The sequence below is a fragment of the Phascolarctos cinereus genome, unplaced genomic scaffold (genome assembly GCF_003287225.1).
Source record: "Phascolarctos cinereus isolate Bilbo 61053 unplaced genomic scaffold, phaCin_HiC Scaffold_1;HRSCAF=81, whole genome shotgun sequence".
In the NCBI taxonomy this organism is placed as follows: Eukaryota; Metazoa; Chordata; class Mammalia; order Diprotodontia; family Phascolarctidae; genus Phascolarctos; species Phascolarctos cinereus.
Genome location: NW_027555514.1, coordinates 142,579,582 through 142,600,102, shown reverse-complemented (window position 1 = coordinate 142,600,102; position 20,521 = coordinate 142,579,582). Strand labels below are relative to the sequence as shown.

Here is a 20,521-nt window from a genome sequence, read left to right as displayed (position 1 = left end):
TGTGGTACGAAGAAGTTTAGCCTATTTTAATTTTGGCCCCTACCTACTGCCAAGTTGTGCAGGTCTGGTGTAGAGCGCCCACACTGATTAAATCACAGATCTTTCAAAGTATTAAAGAAGTGCTATTTTGTCAGGGTTTTTTTTTAATTCTATTTGCTTCTGCTTCTCTATTGTTTTCCCCATCCCCCTTCTCCCCTCCTATTTTGGTCTTCTTCCTCTTCTTTCTGCCTTCAATGTTGTCCCCCCACTCCTTTTTTTAATCACAGCTTTGATATTCCTATCACTATTTGTGCTAAGTCTTAGACCTGTTTGTGTGATTAGACCTTTGTGTGATTTGACTCTCCCTTGATTATGGGGTGCCAGTGGTAAACTGTGGAGTCATTGAACTGATGGGCACTGAACCTGGAATCACATGACCTAAATTAACATCTCAACTAGGCCTTATGACCTTAGGCAAGTCATTTAAACTTGGTGAGGTTTTGCCTTTTTTTCATATCTCCAGTGCTATAGAGTATATAGCAAGCACTTAATAAATGTTTGCTATTTGACTGACTGAGGAAATTAAACTAGATAACCTTCAAGCTCCCTTATAGCTCTAGAGTTATGATTAATTATATGATAATAATGTTATTATTATCCTAAGATTCTTTACACGTGTGGTAATAATTTCAAGAGCAAAGCCATATGGATCTGGGCTAACAACTTAAGACTGATAAATAGGAATATGTTGATTTAATAGTACAGACCACAAGCCATCCATGCTTTCTCATCCTGTGAGATCCTAGTTCATCCCCTTCCATGAAACTCCTAAGATGATCTATCTAATGTACTAGAGGTCTCCCTCAGTGGCTTAGGACATCCCATGGGTACCAGTCCAGCACTTGGGTTGTCCATCTGTCCATTACTGTATGCTCCATTTCTGGTCATATATTTTCAGGATACCTCTTTCACCAATATTCTTGTGTGTAAGTCATAGTAGATAATATGTTGAAGCCTACTTATACCCACCATGTTTCTCCCCATTGTTCTTTGGGACACCTGCATTTTCTATTTTTCAAACATGGCAGTGGGAGGTGGTGGTGTAATACAGCATGGTGTAGTTGAAAGAATGCTGGACTGGGAGTCCAAAATGACTTGAGTTCCAATCCTGTTGCTAATATTTCCTACATGTGTAACCATAAAAGCAAGTCACAGTTTCCTCATCAGCAAAATGGGGATGATAAAAAACAACACTTACCTGATAGGGCTGTTGTGAGGATTGAGGGAAGTAATTTATGTAAAGAGCTTCATAAGCCTCTCATGTACTATATAAATGTCATTTACAAGTAAAAAGTCTCAGGGAAATGCTATGCCAGTGTTATAGATACACCAAACTAAATACTTATTTACAAATAAAACTTAGAGTAGTTAATTTACTTTTTACATCATGATCACAACAATTAATAACAAAATATTAGGAAAAGGAAAACAAAACAAAACCCAAGTACATGCAGCCTCCTGCTTCTTTCTAACCTAACTTTCAGCACATTGATTTTGACTCTCCCCCTCACATAATTGGAGTATGCCTGACTTTTTAAACAGTCAAAGATCATTTTTGATTCCTAGCTAATAATGCATTTTAAATTTAATTTTCATTTTATGAAATTAATGAACACCAAATAAATTAGAATCTCCATGCACAAAGTCAAACAGAAAAGGGGGATTGCATGTGAAAACATAAATCTCTACTGTGCAGGGCTTTGCTTTTTTAAGTAGATAATAAACTCAACAGGTAACCTTCAAAGTTGTCTTGCTTGTCTGTGTCACCTACTGGTTTTCTTTCTGTTATCTGTGTGCCTTTAAAAAAAACATGCTTCAAAGGCCCTCTTCTTTGTTTTCTTTTTGACAACCCAATTGCTTAACTTCACTCTGCTTACCAATCCTCCTCTTTGGAAAAAAAAAACAGAAAAAGAAGAAACTTTGTAACAAATAAATGTAGTCAAACAAACAACTTCCCACATTATTCAGGTCTGAAAATGCAGGGTTAGTTATACCTTGTGTTCCTCACATCTCTTGTCTTGCTCCCTGATAGCATGCTTCATCATTAGGCCTTTGGAAATGTGGGTGGTCATTGCATTGATAAGAGTTAAGTCTTATAAGGTTTTTTTTAATTAGTTTTATTGTTTTTGTATAAATCATTCCCTGGGTTCTTACTTCATTTTGCATTATTTCATACACAAGTTTTCCCAAGTTTCTCTGAAACCCTCTGTTTCCTCATTTCTTATATCTAAATAATATTTCATTTTTTTCACATACCATAATTTTTCTAACCACATGCTAAATGATGGATTTTGCCTTTGTTTCCAGTTCTTTACTGCAAGAAGAAGAACTGCTATAAATATTTTTGCATGTATAGGTCTTTTCCTTCTTTCTTTCTTTTTTCTCTTTGGGGTAAAGCTTAGTAGTTTTACTTCTGGTTTGAAAGGTATACCTGGTTTAGTGACTTCTGAGTTATAGATCCAAATTGCTTTTGGATGGTTAAATCAATTCACAATTCTACAATTGGTACACTGGTGTGACTCTTTCCCCAGACACTCTGACAATTATCGTTTTCTCTTTTGGTCACCTTTGGCAATCTGATGGATGTGAGGTGGAATTGCATTTCTCTCATTATCAGTGTTTAAGAGCTTTATTTCCATATGGTGTTGCTAGCTTTGATTTTTTCCTTTGAGAATTGTCTGCTCTTATCCTTTGACCGTTTATTTATTGGGCAATGGCTATTATTCTTGCATATTTCTTAGAAACATGATGGCTATTCTATTCGAATCAATTCCTTATATACTTTCGCTATCCAGACCTTTATCGGAAAAAAAAAAAAAAACAAACCTGCTGCAAAGATTTTTTACCTTAATAACTGTTTCCCTTCTAGTTTTGATTGCATTAGTTTTATTTATGCAAAAACTTTCCAATTTTTTATAATCAGCATTTCCAGTTTATCTTCTGTGATACTTTCTGTCCTTTGTTTAGTTAGGAACTCTACTATCCATAGTTACCAAAGGTATTTTCTTTCTTGTTCCTCTAATTTATTTATGATATTCTCTTTTATATCTAAGTCATATATCCATTTGATGAATTTTTGTGGCATATTATGTGAGATGATGACCTAAGCCTAATTTCTCTTAGACTTATTTTCCAGTTTTTGTCAAATTGTGAGCCCCTAATCCAGTAGTTAGAGTCTTTGGATTCACTGAGGTACAATACAGTTTGTTTGTGTATTCTCAGTATTATGTATTTATATTGTGTTTATTTGTGTATTCTCTGTAAAGCCAGTGTTCTCTCACCTCACTTCTCCTGAGGGGTTGGGGTAACTTCTGCTAATGTCTTCAGTGCATACCCTAATTCCAGTGTGTTTGTCTCGCTATTAGCCACCAGCGGCTACAGTTATCCCTTCCACATTGTGACTTTCCCTGTCAAAGTTTCAATATATGGCAGGTCAGCATAAGAAATTAAATGGGAATTTTAGGGGAGTTTTGTGGAAGTTGCAGACTACACAGAAAGGCCAGCACATAACAGAACCTATGACCAAATACTTAACCCAAATTTTACAATAAGGTACTATAAACGCTCCATAAAAGAAAAAGAAAAAAAGTCAGACTTCTCCTCTGGTACAAAGGGAGGGCCAAAAAATTTTACGCAGATTTTCCAGATCATGAGGGTGCAGTTCCCCTAACCCCTGGAATTTGGAAGGAATAACTGTAGTAACCTTATTCTACTTAACCAGATAACTAACTTTAACGAAGGGATATTTACTTCCAATATATAGCAAAAACAAAAAGACAAACATTTTCCTCAGCCACTGGGAGTGCACTCTCCCCTATACTACCTCAGTGCCTGGGGAGAATGGGCTCTGATTTAACACCATTTCTTGATATTATTGGTTGCGCTAAATTCAGATCCAGATGGAGAGTCATCATATCAGCTACTGCTCCAGGTCACTCCTTGCTCCCCAGGACTTCAGTGCCAGGCTAGCTGCAAAATCTGGCATGGATTTCATTCCTGGATTCCCTCACTTTTGGTGGTTTGCTTTCTTGACCTTATCAGACTTACCACTTCTTAGCCATGTTCAGTATCCTTCACCTAAAATGGAAGGACAGACACCAAGACAAAGTACTGAGATCTATGTTTTTTTTAATAGAACTTTGTTTTTCCCCCAGTTACATGGTCAAGAAAATTTTTAGCATTCATTTTCACAATATTTTGAGTTCCAAATTTTTCTCCTTTCCTTCTCCTCTTCTGAAAATGATAGGGGGTTTGATATAGTTTATATATGTACTATCATGTAAAAAAGATATTTCTAGATTAGTCACAGTTGTAAAAGAAGAAACAGATTAAAAAAACAAACAAACAAAACCATGAGAAAGGGGCAGCCAGGTGGTGAAGTGGATAAAGCACCAACCCTGGAGTCAGGAGGACATGAGTTCAAATTTGGCCTCAGACACATAATACTTACTAGCTGCGTGACTCAGGGCAAGTCATTTAATCCCAGTTGCCACACACACACACGCACACACACACACACACACAAAACAAAACAAAACAAAACAAACAAAAAACCATGAGAAAGAATAAAGTAAGTGAAAAAAAATGCTTCAATCTGCATTCAGAGTCCACCAGTTCTTTATCTGGATGTGGATAGCATTTTCCTTCATGAGTACTTTGGACTTGTCTTGGATCATTGTGAGAAGAGCAGAGTCATTCATAGATGATTATCACACAATGTTGCTGATACTGTGTACAATGTTTTCCTGGTTCTGCTCATTTCACTTTGCATCAGTTTGTGCAAGGTCTTTCCAGGGTTTCCTGAAATCTGCCTGTTTATCATGTCTTATTGCACAATAGTATTCCATTACTTTCACATACCATAGCTTGTTCAGCCATTCACCAATTGATGGGCATCCCTTCAGTTTCCAATATTTTGCTACCATGAATAGGGCTGCTATAAATATTTTTGCACTTGTGGGTCCTTTTCCCTTTTTTATGATCTCTTTGGGATACAGTACTGAGGCCTATGTTGACATGCACATGTCAGCCTAACATGGTGGGGGGGGGACACAAGGCCTCTCTCCTTAGAGCATTATTTCTCTTGTCTCACTAGAAGTCCCATCACAGTTAAAATAGAAGGGGCTGCACCAAGGCAAGGGGCAAGTCTGTTGAGTGCATTTTGTTTCTTTGTTTTTTGGTTTTAGGCAATTGGGGTTAAGTGACTTGCCCAGGGTCACACAGCTAGTAAATGTCAAGTGTTTGGTCTGAGGCCGTATTTGAACCCAGGTCCTCCTGATGTCAGGGACAGAACTCTATCCACTGCGCCACCTGGCTGCCCCAAAAGGACATTTTTTTTTTAGTTAGGCAGTGGGGTTAAGTGACTTGCCCAGGGTCACACAGCTAGTAAATGTCAAGTGTTTGGTCTGAGGCCGTATTTGAACCCAGGTCCTCCTGATGTCAGGGACAGAACTCTATCCACTGCGCCACCTGGCTGCCCCAAAAGGACATTTTTTTTTTAGTTAGGCAGTGGGGTTAAGTGACTTGCCCAGGGTCACACAGCTAGTAAATGTCAAGTGTTTGGTCTGAGGCCGTATTTGAACCCAGGTCCTCCTGATGTCAGGGACAGAACTCTATCCACTGCGCCACCTGGCTGCCCCAAAAGGACATTTTTTTTTAGTTAGGCAGTGGGGTTAAGTGACTTGCCCAGGGTCACACAGCTAGTAAGTGTTATGTGTCTGAGGTCAGATCTGAACTCAGATACTCCTGAATCCAGGGGCAGTACTCTATCCACTGTGCCACCTAGCTGCCCCAAGTGCATTTTGAATACCTTCCCCACTCAGTTCTGAATACACCATTCTTTTTTTTTTAACTGGTTGAATAGCCAATCAAAGAGGATCCTATTAACCACCTACTTGTCAGACCCAAACCAGTTACGGGATGTTTACATGTGCTACAAATCTCTCCAAGATCCTTCACTGTTCCTTTCCCAGAAGCAAGTTCCCCAGCCTCTTCAGTGTGGAGAGTTGCATCATAAATCAAGTCAACAAGCATTTATTAAGCACTTTACTAAATGCCAAGCATTATACTAAAAGTTGGGGATACCACAAAGGCAAAAAAGAGTCCCTGCTCTCAAGGGACTCACGGTCCATTAGGGGAGATAACATGCAAACAACTATGTAAAAACAAAGTCTGCTAGGATAAATTGGACATCATCTCAGAGGGAAGGCACTATGGTTAAGCAGGACTAGGAAAGTCTTCTTGCAGAAGATGGGATTTTAGCTGAAACCTAAAGGAAGCCAAAGAAGGAAGAAGCACAAGATGATGAAGGAGAGAGTTGTAGGCAAGGGGAACAGCCAATGAAAATGTTCAGAGTCAGGAGACAGAGCATCTTATTCAAGGAACAGCAAGGAGGCCAGCATTTCTGGATCAGAATATGTGGAAAAAGAAGTCTAAGAAGACTAGAAAGGTAGGAAGGGACCAGGTTATGAAGGGCTTTAAAAGTCAGAGAATTTTACATTTGATCCTTTGATGTGGTTTATATTTCATATTTGACATCAATTTTATAATTGAGAGGGAGCCATTGGAATTTATTGAATTTGGAGAGTGGTGATGTCATCACACTTGTGCTGTAAGCATGCCAATTTGGGTAGCTATGAGCTCTTCCACCCAGCGTACACTTGCCTCCCCATCACCTCCTCTCTCTCTCATGGATTTAAACTCACCATTTCAAAATTTGTCAGGAATGATGATATTGCTACCTCCATTGTTGACAGTGGCTCCTGAAAGTGCAAAGCCGGCTTTGCAAGAAAGGATGCCTCTTGGGCTGCCTTCCCTTCCGTTGTTGGGCAACTCAGACATCAGGGTGTGATGGTAGGTGTGGGCCAGAAAGACAATTACATGGGCAATGAGGCCCAGAGCAAGAGAGATATTCTGACCCTGAAGTAGCGTGGTGAGCATGGTATTGTCACCAACAGGGACAACATGGAGAAGATCTGGCATCCTACTTTCTACAATGAGCTCATTGTGGTCCCTGAAAAGCACCTTGTACTGCTCGCAGAAGCCTCCCTGAACCCCAATACCAACAGAGAAATAATGAGAAGATAATGAGTTAAGTTTTGGATATGTTAAGTAAAAGATGTCTATAAGACATCCACATTGCGATGTCTAATAGGTAGTTAGAGATGTGAGACTGGAGGTCAGAAGAACTGGATAAATAGAAATCAGTCTTCCATTACATTTAGTTCTGTAGGTTGTGTACCTAATCTGTTCCACTGATTGACTTCTCCGCTCTTTAACCAGTTCCAAACAGTTTTAATGAAAGCTGGTTTGTAGTATAGTTTTAAATCTGTTACTGCTAGGCCCCTTTTCTTTCCACTTTTTTCATTACTTCCCTTGAGATTCTTGATATTTTTCCTCTAGTTGAATTTTTTAATAATTTTCCCAAGATTTATAAAGCAGTCTTTTGAAAGTTTACTTGTTATGACACTGAAAAAGAAAATTCATTTAGGTAGTATTGTCATTTTTTATTATATTACGGTATGCCCTAACCATAAACAATTAGTATTTCTCTATTTAGGTCTGTATTTTTGTAAAGAGTGTTTCATAGCTGTGTTGATATAATTCTTGTGTGTGATTTGGAAGGTAGAAACCCAAATATTTTATACATTCTGCAATTATTTTGAATGACATTTATCTTTCTATCTCTTCCTTTTTAGTTTTGTTGCTAGTGTATTGAAAGTCACAAAGTCAAGAATTCTTTGGGCAAGCAGCTTCCATAGGATTTCAAAATAGTGAGACTTCTGACATTTTGAAAGAAATCTCTACCAAAAGCAAAATCTTTTAGAAAAAAAAGTCTCTTCTATGGTTCTTGTTGAAGCAGTCCTGTCCCTTTTACTCCTCTCTGGAATAAATCTCTTCTTTGAACTAATCTCTGTGTAACACCAGTTTCATTTAACTCTACCAAAGAAACTATAGATACTATTACTGTGTCTTTAAGAGCCAAATGAAATATTGTGGAAAAGGCAATTTCTGCTGGCAGATAGACTATGCAGCTGAAAATGTCTTGCTATGGGTTGCTTCTCTATAAGTCAAGAAAAGAGGGCATTTTTTTCTTTTGATCTGTGAAGATCTATGAGATAAACTGGAGAGAGATTATTAAAAATGGTAGCTTGAGAGAAACTGAGAAGATTGTTTCTTGTCATGGCTAGAGAGAAGTTAAAGAAAAAAGAGAAAAAGGAGGTGGAGAAATCCTTTTTGATCAAGCTATTTCACCTTTATCTTATGAAAAGGAGTTTTTTGGGATGGGGAGGCAATTGGGGTTAAGTGACTTGTCCAGAGCCATACAGGTAGTAAGTGGCAAGTGTGTCTGGGGCTGGATTTGAATTCAGGTCCTCATGGTCCTAGGGCCTGTGTGCTACCTAGCTGCCTCATGAAGAGGATTTTTAAAAGAAGATTTTGCTTGGTATCTTTAAAGAAACTAAATGGTGTGAGACTTCATTTTCACAAATGAAGAGAAACAAATTGCTGATTTAAGGGAGGATTTGAGATGACTCTGAATGTGATGTTTCTTATAGCCAAAATATTGCAAATGATTATGTATATATTTGTTATCATGTATTTCCTTTATCAAATTGTATATTTTAAATAACTTTAATATCTGTTAAATTATAGGAAATTAATGGAGTTACTATATAGAGAAATAAGAGTAATTACTATTGGGAAAGGAGGTCTCTCCAGTTTATTAAATAAATAATGCTTAAGAAAGTGGAGTGGGCAGCCAAGCTAATTAATTACTGAGAAAAAGATCACAATTTTTATTAATTTCTTCATATCTAATATTGCTTACATAGTCTTTAAACTGAAAGGTACAGTTTAAAATAGGGGATTTAGTATAAGATTGCATTTTGTGTGTAACTCTTATGTTAAAGTATTTCTACTATCAGGAAAGGAGTAGTTATACTTTGGGGACTTCCTATGTCTCTATTCGTTGCCCTTATAAAGGCAGAACTGGGAAACTTTAGTATCTGGCTCTTTTGGATATTAATCATCAGCTCCCTTTCTAAGCATTCAAGTTTGGGAGAAGGATGAGGTACATGCCATCCTATGTTATTGAAGTTGCTCTGAAGATGCTTACAATGAGATTTTATGTAATAGGTGACTGGCCAGTAAGTACCCAGTCCTTATTAGTATGTGCAACATGTTCTGCCTGAAGCAATCCCCATCATGGACTTTGGAGCATGACTGATTCCTGTCCTCTTACTCTATGGCAAAGAGAGGTTTTTTGATCAGCTACTAAGCTGGGACTGGGTGCATAAGGCCCCACCCAGTCCATGGTCCATAATAAGCACACAACCCTGCTGTTGCTTCTTTGTTGTGTCAATTCTTTCCTATTTTTAGTTGTAGGAATATTGGAGATAGCTATGACCTTCTGAACTTTAAAGGGCCAGATGAGCAAGCTTCCTTTAAGTCCAGAAGCTGGAGTCCATAGTAGAGTTTGCTAACAGCTGAACCCAGTGAGGCACCAGCACAATACTGAGAACAAACCATCTTAATTCATTGCAGCAGTAAGTCATTCTAGTAGCCAAGATGCCATACCCTGCAGCAACGGAACAATTCATCCAATGGCTATTCTGCATTTGGAAATGAGCTTAGCATAAAATTAATTAAATTAGATAAATTAATTTAATAAATTAATTTTTAAAAATTAAATAAATTAATATAATTTTAAGAATTAATAGATTAGAAAGGAAATTAGCAAATGCTTTATAGCAAACCCTGGTTTGAACCCACTCTCCCCAGGGACTAAGGTGATATAGAGAAGATCATGCCTCTATATAGGGGAGCTCTCCCCTCTATGGGAGGTTTTGTATTTCAGATCTTGCCATATATTTTCAGCAAATATATCTCTGTAAAGGTGACATTATGACATTAATCACTGTGTCAATCAATGACATAATGGTGATATTAACTGTAACTGGTGATATTGGGGACAACACTAAATGGGGGCTTGAGTGAATAATTTTAGGAGAATGCCACTGCCTTTCAGGGGCACCCCATAGAACCTAGCTGTCCTCTAGAGACCTGGCTTGCCAGTGCAAGTGAAAGTTGGGATAGGGACCCCCAGCATCTATATGAAGACTGTACTTAGTACATGAGATTTTATTTCAATACTCTCATTTAATTGAAAAAAAAACCCAATCACTCTGTCCATGTGCTCAACAGACTACAGAATGTGAATTATAAGAGAATAACAGAGGGATTTCGACTTGTCTCTAGACCGTTTCTCTACGGACTCCACCAACAAAGATAAGGAGACAATCAACCAACATTTATTAAGTGTTCATGCTTGTGTACTATGCAAAATACTAGAGAAACAAAGACAAAACTTAGTAGTTTCATAGTCTCTGTTCAGAGATAATCTACTTTCAGCTATAATTGACAAATCCAGTGGCATATACCAATTGTCAGCCACAAATGAGATAACATACATATGGCACTTTGCAAACTTTGAAGCGCTAAACACTATCTATTATCCTTATCATAAATGCTCTCAGAAGTGAGGTCTTTGTATTCCAAAAGTATTTCTGTACATTTTAAACTGTTAATTGTATGATCTGAGAACATTTATCAATCCTCTTCCTCCTCTTTTTTTTTTTTTTACTATGAAGTACTAATCTTTCCATAGTTCAATAATGTTTTGCCAAGAGAAAACCAAGGTATTTTTCAGTATTGCCTTCATCCATTGGTTTTATTTGTTCTCTGTGTTCAAATTTCAGTCTTTATTCTTCCTTGGCACACATTGAGAAGGGTATAGGCTATAATCCAAATGACGTTTTGCTATCAGTGGAGAAAGTTTCCACGAGATGAAGTGTCTGTTTAATGTGTTTTTCAGTAGAGCCATATGACTTGTTGTTCAGTTATTTTTCAGTTGTGACAGACTCCTCATGACCCCCTTTAGGGTTTTCTTGCCAAAGATACTGGAGTAGTTTGCCATTTTCTTCTCCAGCTCATTTTATAGATGAGGAAACTGAGGCAAACAGTTAAATGATTTGCCGGGTAACACAGCTAGTAACTGTCTGAAACCAAATTCGAACTCAGGAAGATGAGACTTCTTGACTCCCAACCCAGCACTCTATCCACCTACCTGCCTTCATATAACTTGATGTCATACATAGAGATCAAAAGTCATTAATACAATGCTTTGATATGACTTTCTTTTTTGACTTAGAAGCCATACTTAGTTCTATTCCCGAACAATGGTAAAATGTTTCAGGCCAAGCTGAATTGTAACAGGCTTAAACTATCTCTCTGGAAGATGCCATCTTTTATTTCAATTTTCTTGACATTGTATTGGAGGTATGTCTTGATTAGAGAACAGCTTTCTACATAGACATCAGATCTTCCAGCTTTCTTTCAGTGCTTGGATCTATTTTATGTATTTGGTTGTCTGTTCTCAAAGAGGATTAAAAAGACATTATTACATTGGAATCAAGGTGCAGTATGTCCAACTATGACTGATCAGATCAATATGAGCTTGGAAGACTCTACCACAGATAAGCCACAAATAGTCCACATGAACATTTTATAATAATGCATGACAAAGCTATGGATGCAGAACTGAGCCAAAGGCTTTGTAAAAATGAGGGAGGTGTAAATGTTAGAGCACTTTTGAGTGGCTTGATCTATCATCATCAAATTAATAATGAATTGCTCTTTACATCCATGAGACTCCTTGGCATACCCTCATTGCTTCTCAATTGATATGTTGTTTTCCTGTAAGTGTTTGTATTTTTTGAGCTATATAAGCTATAAAGGTTTAGTGTGAAGTATATAAATAAGTAGTTGGCTTATGTTTGGAGGAGGTCATTGGTGTGTTGTCATTACTTGGAGATAAATAAGTGATGCTTTCTGTTAAGAAAGATGAAAGCAGGCTTGCATTAGAGACAAAGTAAAGTAGAAAATCACTTTGCTAGGAATTCATATGCCTCTGTGAAGCATTTCAAGTTAATGGATATACTACTTTCTAATTTTGCAAGGAAGTTTAAATTACTTCCCTTTACATTGCTCATTATATTACTATAGTACACAAGGTTTATGTATTACACCTATTCAAACTTTCTTTTTTTGTTATGTTGAATTTCTTTCAACACTCAGACCGAGTGGAAATATTCCACTTCTCCTCTAATTTGTTTGCTTCTCAAACCTCTGTAATATAGTTTCTGATTGATGTTGAATTTTTTTTTTGTGCTGCTTTGACTTCTTCTATTGCCTTATCCTTTTGGCTTTTAATTTTGGTTGTCGATTAACGGTATTAATAATTTCCGATATATTTTTATTTTCCAGATTCCATTCCGCATGTTTCTTTTTGTTTGGGTAATATGGTGCTCAAGGCTTTACAGGCTAGATATTGATGGAATCTTTCAATGTCACTTCACAGGTCTTTGCTAGTTCTTGGTAACATCATCAGCCATAGTAGTATTTGACGTCAGTCCTTAGGAGTATCACTAGCTCGCTCTATCTTTCTTCCTACGGTCCTTACCATAGCAATGACCATGGGTCTTGTATGTGAACTGGTCTTCAAAAGTTTTTATACTCTCAGTCAAATGTTGCTTGTTCCTAATGGTACTAGCAGACATCAACCTTTTTGAATTGCTTTCCTGTGATATAGTTGGACTATTAGTCATGTTTCTGTGGGCAGTAGAAGAGGAGGAGGAAAGGGAATAAGGCTTTAATGGTGCCTACTACGTGCCAGGCACTGTGCTAAGTACTTTACAAATATTATCTCATTTGATCCTTACAACAACCCTGGGAGATAGATGCTATTAGAATCCCCATTTTATAGTTGAGGAAACTGAAGCAAATAAGTGACTTGCCTAGGGTCACACAGCTAGAAAGCGTCAGAGGCTGAATTTGCGCTCAGATCTTCCTGAATTCAGGCCCAGCGCTCCATCTACAATGCTACTTAGCTGCCTAGGTATTTATTACTCATATTCCTATCAACACTAAAGAAGCTTTTTGAAATTCCAGTCTAAATATGCCCATTTCCTTTTCACAATCATCTGAGGCAGTGGCATTATTTTGTCCATCTGTTTCATTATTAGGTAGCACTTCTGGAGTTTTTGTTAAGGATAGATTTTTAGTGCCTTCAAATTCTTCAGCTTTTCTTGCTTCAGATTTAGGTAATGCTCTAATTTCCTCACTTGTTTTATCTACTCTGGGTTTAAGAAGGGAATTATTTCTTCAATAAGTTGTTTCGCCACTCAGAACTGAGTGTACCAGTTACAAAAAGCTATATGGAGCCCATGCTCATGAGTGGTAATATCTGTTTCCAGTTTTGTCATAATGTCACCCTGGCACATAATGAAAACATTCACACCTTGAGTACTGAATTTGTGCACACCTGTTTTGCCTGCTTTGTCAGTGCCATCTGCACCAAGGCATTTCCAGCAGATGGGGTATTGGTATTACTGAGCTTTTCCAACACACCTTGCCTACTTGTGGTTCCAGGACTCGAAGGAGCATCACTTGCTCCACTGTCCTCCACACCAAGGCAGCTATTGAAAGCACAGCGGATGGAGTACGGGACTTGGAGTCAAGAACACCTGAGTTCAAATCCTGCCTCATATATTTCTTAGCTATGTGACCCTGGGCAAGTTACTTAGCCTCTCTCAGCCTCAGTTTCCTCATCTGTAAAGAGGGTATAAAAGTAACACTATACCTCTTGCGGTTATGAGGATGAAATGAGATAATATTTGCAAAGTATTTTGCAAACCTTAAAGCATTACATAAATTCTACTATAACAATAACATTAATGGTTATTATTATTCTTTTAATTAGTCAAGCTGATCATCACAATGATTCCAAGGAGGGCCAGCTTACAACCCTCTAGCTCCCCTTCTGTTTCTTGGATTCAGACGAATAATCACATCGCACTGACCAGACGGCCAACCCAATCAGTGGGATCACCAGAGCCTAACTGGCTAATGTTTCACAATTCCGTCTAGGCTTTCATAGTTGCTATAGATGTCTCAGAGCACAGGCAGTCTGCTATATATCATATACCTTTACTCGGATGTTGTGTGGATGACGAGTTGGGCTTTGAAGGAGCTATTTCTATCATCACCATCACCATCATTATAGTTATTATTACTAGTAGTAGTAGTAGATGGCACAGTGGATAGAATGTTGGACATAGAGTCAGAATGACCTGAGTACAAATCCTGCCTCAGTCACTGACTAGCTATGTGAACTGTGTCAAGTTACTTCTCTCAGGCTGTTTCCTCATCTGTAAAATGGGGATGATAATAGCACCTATTTCCTTGTGATGATCAAGTGGGATAACCTATATAAAGCACTTTGCAAACCTTAAAGTGCCATGTCAATATTGACTATTATTGTTGTTGTTACTACTACTACTACTAATACTATCTACCTGCTATGCATAAGGCACCATGCTAGGCACTAAAGTCCAAAGACAAAACAAAACCAATCTTTGCCGTCATAGAACTTAACGGATTGTCAAATGCATCCTTTAAGTCTCTTCCAGAATATGTTACCACAAGGGAAGTGACTGGCATCTAGGTGAGGAGAAGGGCAGCAGAATGAGGCTTTTTTTCTATTATGGTTGGAGTGAAATCCTTCAGGTAATTTGTCCAAGGGCATCCAGGGAGTGGAACAGTCAGGATTTGAAACCAGCATTGCAATGTTCAATACAAGACTATTTCCACTCTTGTGCATATTACTTATATGTTATTAGCAGATCTGTGATGTTAAGAAACACAGGAATGTGCTGGAGCGAGCCTGAAGTGGCTTTTGAGAGCTGATGGTTAAATTTTCAGTGAACATTTACACCTTGAAAATTGACTAATGTTACAAATTAGGGCCTGCTTTATTGGTTTAAGAAAGTAATAAAGAAAATGTTAATCCTTCAGATTACACTGAAAAGTGTGCCCTGTGAACATTTTTTTTTCCAGATATCTGGTTATAAAACATTTACCAACACACCCCTGGTATTGCCTCACATTTCTCCCACTCTTGCTTCCTCTTGCATTCCTACCATTATCTATATTCAAGTTGCAAGTCTTATTTATTTATTTGAGTAAAAAGAAGATCACAGTGGGGATATTTAAAAACAAACTCCCCCTCTGCAAGTTCTCAGATGAATCTTGGCCCTTGAATATTTATTCCTCTGTCATGAGACTAGAGAAGTGTCCTTCTTTCTGAGAGAGTGTTCAAGAGCTGGCAGAATGGCAAGTGAGATGTGAAATCAAGCCGGGTGAGAGCATCTGGGATTGTCGAGGTCGCCCTGGCTCTGTGCCAGAAAATCAGGAAGCTCCCATCGATAAGAGAAGAAGAGCATAAACCTCATTCTGTTCTCAGCCACTTGCTTCAAGCTCTCGGGAAGGCCTCCAGAGTTTGACAGCTCTTATCCATGACGGAGGGTCTACTCCTGTGCCTAACAGGTGATGAACAAGCATTACTGGTTGGAGGCATCAAAGGCTCTGCCTGACAGCTCGTGTTCTGGTCGTAAATTGTCAGGCATTTGGCTGAGAGCACATCACAAGCTGTTTGTGAGCAAGAGCAGAAACTACTGACAGCCCATTCTGCAACGCAGCCTAGCTCTTTCACCTTTGGATGGCAAATAAACCAAGGTCATGTTTGCAAGGTAGCCAAAGCAGCTGCTTTCAGTGGCAGGTGACATGATGGATGGGGACAATGTGGTTTCAAATGATGCCAGTTTAGGATTAAAAATAGCACGTGGCAGGGAAGAAACCAAAAGCCGCCCCCAGCATGGCCCTGAAGGACAATATGACAGGTCTCTCCATGTCCCTGAACTTTTGGCTCCCAAACTTGTAGGTCTTCAAATGCCGCCACCTCAAACTTCTCTCAGATCTGCAAGAATGGCACACCTCCCTTGCCTCACAGACGAGGTCTTGGACTACTCAGTTTCCAGCTTTATTTTTCTAAACAGAGAGCTGTTTGGGTTTCTGTGTTGTTGTGGTTTTTTTTTTAATTTTAGAAAAGAGCCTGGGGTAGCTGATAAATCAGCTAAAACCATAGTAGTGTGGATGCTCGGCCCAGGACTCAAAATGCATAGATACCAGTTTGTAAGAAAGCACAAAGGCATTTTGGCTGAGCAAGGCATCAAGCAACCTTAGTTACCCGTGCTAGCTAGGGTGGCCTCTTTCCAGAAAGCAAAACCCGTCTCTTCTCAGCAGCCAACAGCCATCCTTGCTGTCAGACTTTGCTCAGCTTCTGGTGAGCTATTTCTAAGTTTATCCAGGAAGACTGTGGAGATGATGAAAGAGAAACCTTTGGCCCCAGAAGTAAAAGAGACAGTGATGGTTTAAAGATCCTCCATTATCATCTCCATTTTAGAAATATAGAAACTCACTTTGATACAACTATAATGTTTCTCATCATCTCCGTCATATTTTTTCCAGCTTGTTGATCTACATTTCATTTTGAGGCTTCACCTCAAACAGTGACTTTGAACAAAGCTGTACTCATTGTATTTCCCTAACAATAATAGCTCACATTTACATAAGCATTTTTCAAAATACTTCCTATGCATAACTCTCTTGTATCCTTTTGACACAAAGGGTCCAGGTATACCTTGAGAGATTTCCCATTTCTCTGGCTTCTTGTCCCCACCAAGATGATCTTGATATCTGTTAGCATTTCCTCCCAGGAAGATTCACTGGCTCCCTTTACAAGCACATAGGATCAAAAGACCAAAAGATAAAGAATTTGATTGAGAAGGTAACAGATTTGGAAACAGATGAGACATTTTTGAGCCCATGGAAAGCGATAAGCAACCCTTCCCTCATAGACCTGTACCATATCTGTGACTTATGGTCCTACCCTGTCTAGGACTCTAGCAAGGAAGTGTCCAGGGCATTATTATCTTCCACATAATTGCTTCCCTCTGTCTCTGTTTGCTTCTGATTGATCACTTCCTGCCACTCATCACTATTCCCTGTGGCTCTGTTCCTTCTGCAGTTCTACTGTAGCTCTCCTTAGTTCTCAGCAAGACTGTCTTCTGTGGTTCCTGTTTCCTGATACTCTCAGCAGCTCCTCTGAGGGTGGGTATTCCCATGTCAGCTTCATTCACTGTCCTCCACCAGTTAGTTTTGCTATTCTCCTCTAGCTCCAAGAGATGGCATTCACAATCTTTCTCAAGGGACCAACTCTCCAATAACTAGAGTTTATGGGAAGAACCTACAGTTATGCCTACAATTCAGAAAAATACATTATTTTTAAACCTTGTACAAAGCCTGGATCAGAAAACAAAACTCCTGACAACACAGCTTGGGGTCAGGAGGCACTTCTCTGATGGCAGAGTCCTTGAAACACACCAATACCGTCCAAGTCCACCTAGATATAGTAGAGAAAGTGCTAGATTTGGAATTAGAGAATCTAGGTTTGAATCTACTTACTTCCTGTTTGACATTAGGCAGATTTATCCTCTTTGGGCCTCAGTTTTCTCATGTGTAAAATGATGGAGTTGGACTAGATCTAAGGATCCTATGAAGCCAGATCCTACCAATGATAAATAGTGGCCCTGCAAATCTCCCCAACAGGCAAGAAATCTGTCAGATGTCTCATGTGCACCCTAAAGTCTTCTCTTCTCTAAGCTCAACAGCTTCAGTTCTTTACCAGTTCAGTACCTGGCAATACTCTGTTTAATAAATGCTTTTCCTCCTTCCTCCTCTTTTCTTCCCTTCCTTTCTCCTTTCTTTCCTTCTCTTGTCCCTTCCTTTCCCCCTTTCCCTTCCCCTCCCCTCCTCTCTCCTCCCCTCCCCTCCCCTTCCCTTTCCTTCCCTTCTCTTCCCTTCCCTTCCCTTCCCCATACTACCTGGCACACTCCTGGGCCCACAGTAAATACTTAATAAATGCCTGCTAAATATAAACAAATTGAAGTTGAAGTATCCCACACATGGGGATAGTCGTTTGTCAATTGGGAAAAACATTGAACCAGATCTTTTCAACAGCATCTCTGTGCCTGAACAAACCAAGAAAATGCTGCTTCTGGATCTGGTAGACCATTGCTTTGATAATGATGCCGAATCGCCAAACAACCAGTTCAATTTCACTAATCTATCTGGAGTAGGAAGCAATGTAAAATTTTTTCAGGATTCAGATGGCTCTGGGAAGATTTTGGTAAGCTAATGATCTCTGTGTCATTAAAGGGGAATCTTGGCAATGTTGCTATAGATTGTAGGAAATGTTGGCTACCCCCAGGAAAGACATATATGAGCTAACTGCTGCAGCAAGATAATGTGGCTGATATAGCTCATTTTGAAAGACTTCTGACATTTCCTCATTATTTTATCAGAATATGGGAACAGTTTGTTGCATGTAGCAACATACAACAATGCTGAGGCTCTAAGGGCTTGTATGATGCATTATTTTTAAAAATTTGTTACTCCATGGTCATACTAACATTCAGTATGTTTAAGTGCTTCTATTTTTTCAAAAACCTTGATCTGAAGCATAGAAGTATGAGGGGAGAACAGATTTAAAAGCACTAAAAGATGACCTCAGAGGTCATCGAAGGGCTTCTTAAACTTTTTCCACTCCAGACCCCTTTTCAGGTTTCAGCAGTTTTAGTTGGCAGTTGTGTGGTTGTGATGGCATGTTCAGTGCAAAGTGCCCATGCTTTGTGTTCAGAACCTAGCCTTCAGTGAAGTTTCAGGATGCAACATGGGCAAGCCTTGACAGAAACACTTTGGATTCATTATGCTTTTGATTTTTCATTAATTTTTGGTTATTGCCCATTCAGAAACCTTTTACTGTTGCCAGATTTTTCAAGACCTCATATGGGGTCACAACCTGCAGTTTAAGAAGCACTGATCTAGGCCAACTTCCTCATTTTACAAGTGAGGAAACTGAGGCTTACAGAGTTTGTCCAAGGTCATATAGACAGTAAGCAGAAGAGTCAGAACTTGAACTCTGGTCCTCAGACTCCAAATTCAGGGTTCCTTTCTTTGTTCCATTCTGTTTCTTAATGGTACAAGATGCTAGTGCATTTTTATAATATAAGCAGTGGAAACTCTATTGAAAACAATGGAAAGGTGGGGTATGGGCATTCCACCCCTTACCTAATGAGCAGACAAAGTCGAAGGGAGTAAACAGAACAAGGAACGATATATGCAATGAATGCAAAAAAAAATGAGTGGAAACACATAAACAGAAATGAAACTGAATATGTTTTGTTGTAAGGATCAAGTCTGGCCCAGAAGAGATGAGAAAGTGTATAAACTTCTGTTCATTGGAATGGTAGAGTCTGTGGGTCTGGAACATTGGAAATATTATCTGACTCAGTGTATTTGTTAATTAGTTTTGCAGAACTGTTCCCCTCACCACCCCCCCCTTCTTTTTATGCTTTGTTAAAAAGGATGGCTCTTTGGGAAGGAAATGAAGATGAAACAAAACATGTATACAAAAATTTATTTGAGGAAAACTGGAGTGAGCAGTAGAGTGTTGTCATCCCATTTTCAACTGTTAATCCATAGTTTGGGGTGGGGAAAAATAATTGAATCAGTTTATTGTTTAGCCTTGAGCCATTCATAACTACTCAACACTTAAACAAAATGAGAGTCTAGAAAGGAACTAGGAGGTGGGGGGGCGGAGAGATAAAGAAAAAGGAAGGGGGATAAAAAGAAAAGAAGGTGAGAGGGAATTTTATATTGGAAGATCAAGTTAAGTCTCTAATGGAAAAGTATGGCATAGGCCAATGAAGGGAATATTGGACTCAGAGGGAGGAAATCCTGGGTTCCAAATCTGCTTTTTACAAAGTACCATGGGCAAGTCATCTAAATCCTCTCAGTTTCTTCATCTGCAAAATAGGGTTAATAATATCCATAGTAGCTAGCTCATATGATACAATGTATGTGTATGTGGGGGTGTCTCAAAATAGCGCTAAAAGTTTGGAGGCATTCTGCACATAAGACATTTTGTATACTCGAAAGTATATAAACAATTTGGAAGATGTCTCTTTGTCTTCTTCCCCATTCACCATCACCCCACCCTTAGCACTTCAATTTTTTTGAAAGGAAGGATAATATTGCTAATGTTATTTACAGTGTGTGAGTTTTTCCCTTTATGACCTAAGATCTGTTGATTTTTCATCTAGCTCGTGGGTAATCTGGATTATGAAAATTCGAGTAATCTAGCAGTGGGGAATGAATATGCTTTAATAATCCAGGTGCAGGACATTGCATCTCCTTACTATAAAAGTAAGTGTGCCCTTGGCTTCTTACCTAGCAGATGTTCTACCACGAGAGTAGAAATAAATAAATTAGTTGACACACACATATTCAAAAGAAGATGCCAGAAGAGAACTTTCAAATTTCAGAATATTCTCTCTGTTCCTTTTTCAGATACCATCTACATTTATATCCAAACAATTCCAGAAAATGAACATCTTCTACAGTTTGATAGTGCTTCCTATGTATTTGAAGTTTTAGAATTGAAGTCAGGTGAGTAAAGCAGATA

At 38.7% G+C, this 20,521-nt stretch overlaps 1 protein-coding gene across 1 annotated transcript in view; it reads left to right on the top strand.

The window, feature by feature from the left end:
- Nucleotides 1–20,521, top strand: part of CDHR3 (cadherin related family member 3) — a 104,743-nt gene that overhangs the window by 50,481 nt on the left and 33,741 nt on the right. The window contains exons 9-11 of the mRNA XM_078154425.1: nucleotides 18,016–18,184; nucleotides 20,160–20,262; nucleotides 20,407–20,505. Coding sequence (XP_078010551.1) covers nucleotides 18,016–18,184; nucleotides 20,160–20,262; nucleotides 20,407–20,505 — 371 coding nt within the window. The remainder of the gene's footprint in view (nucleotides 1–18,015; nucleotides 18,185–20,159; nucleotides 20,263–20,406; nucleotides 20,506–20,521) is intronic.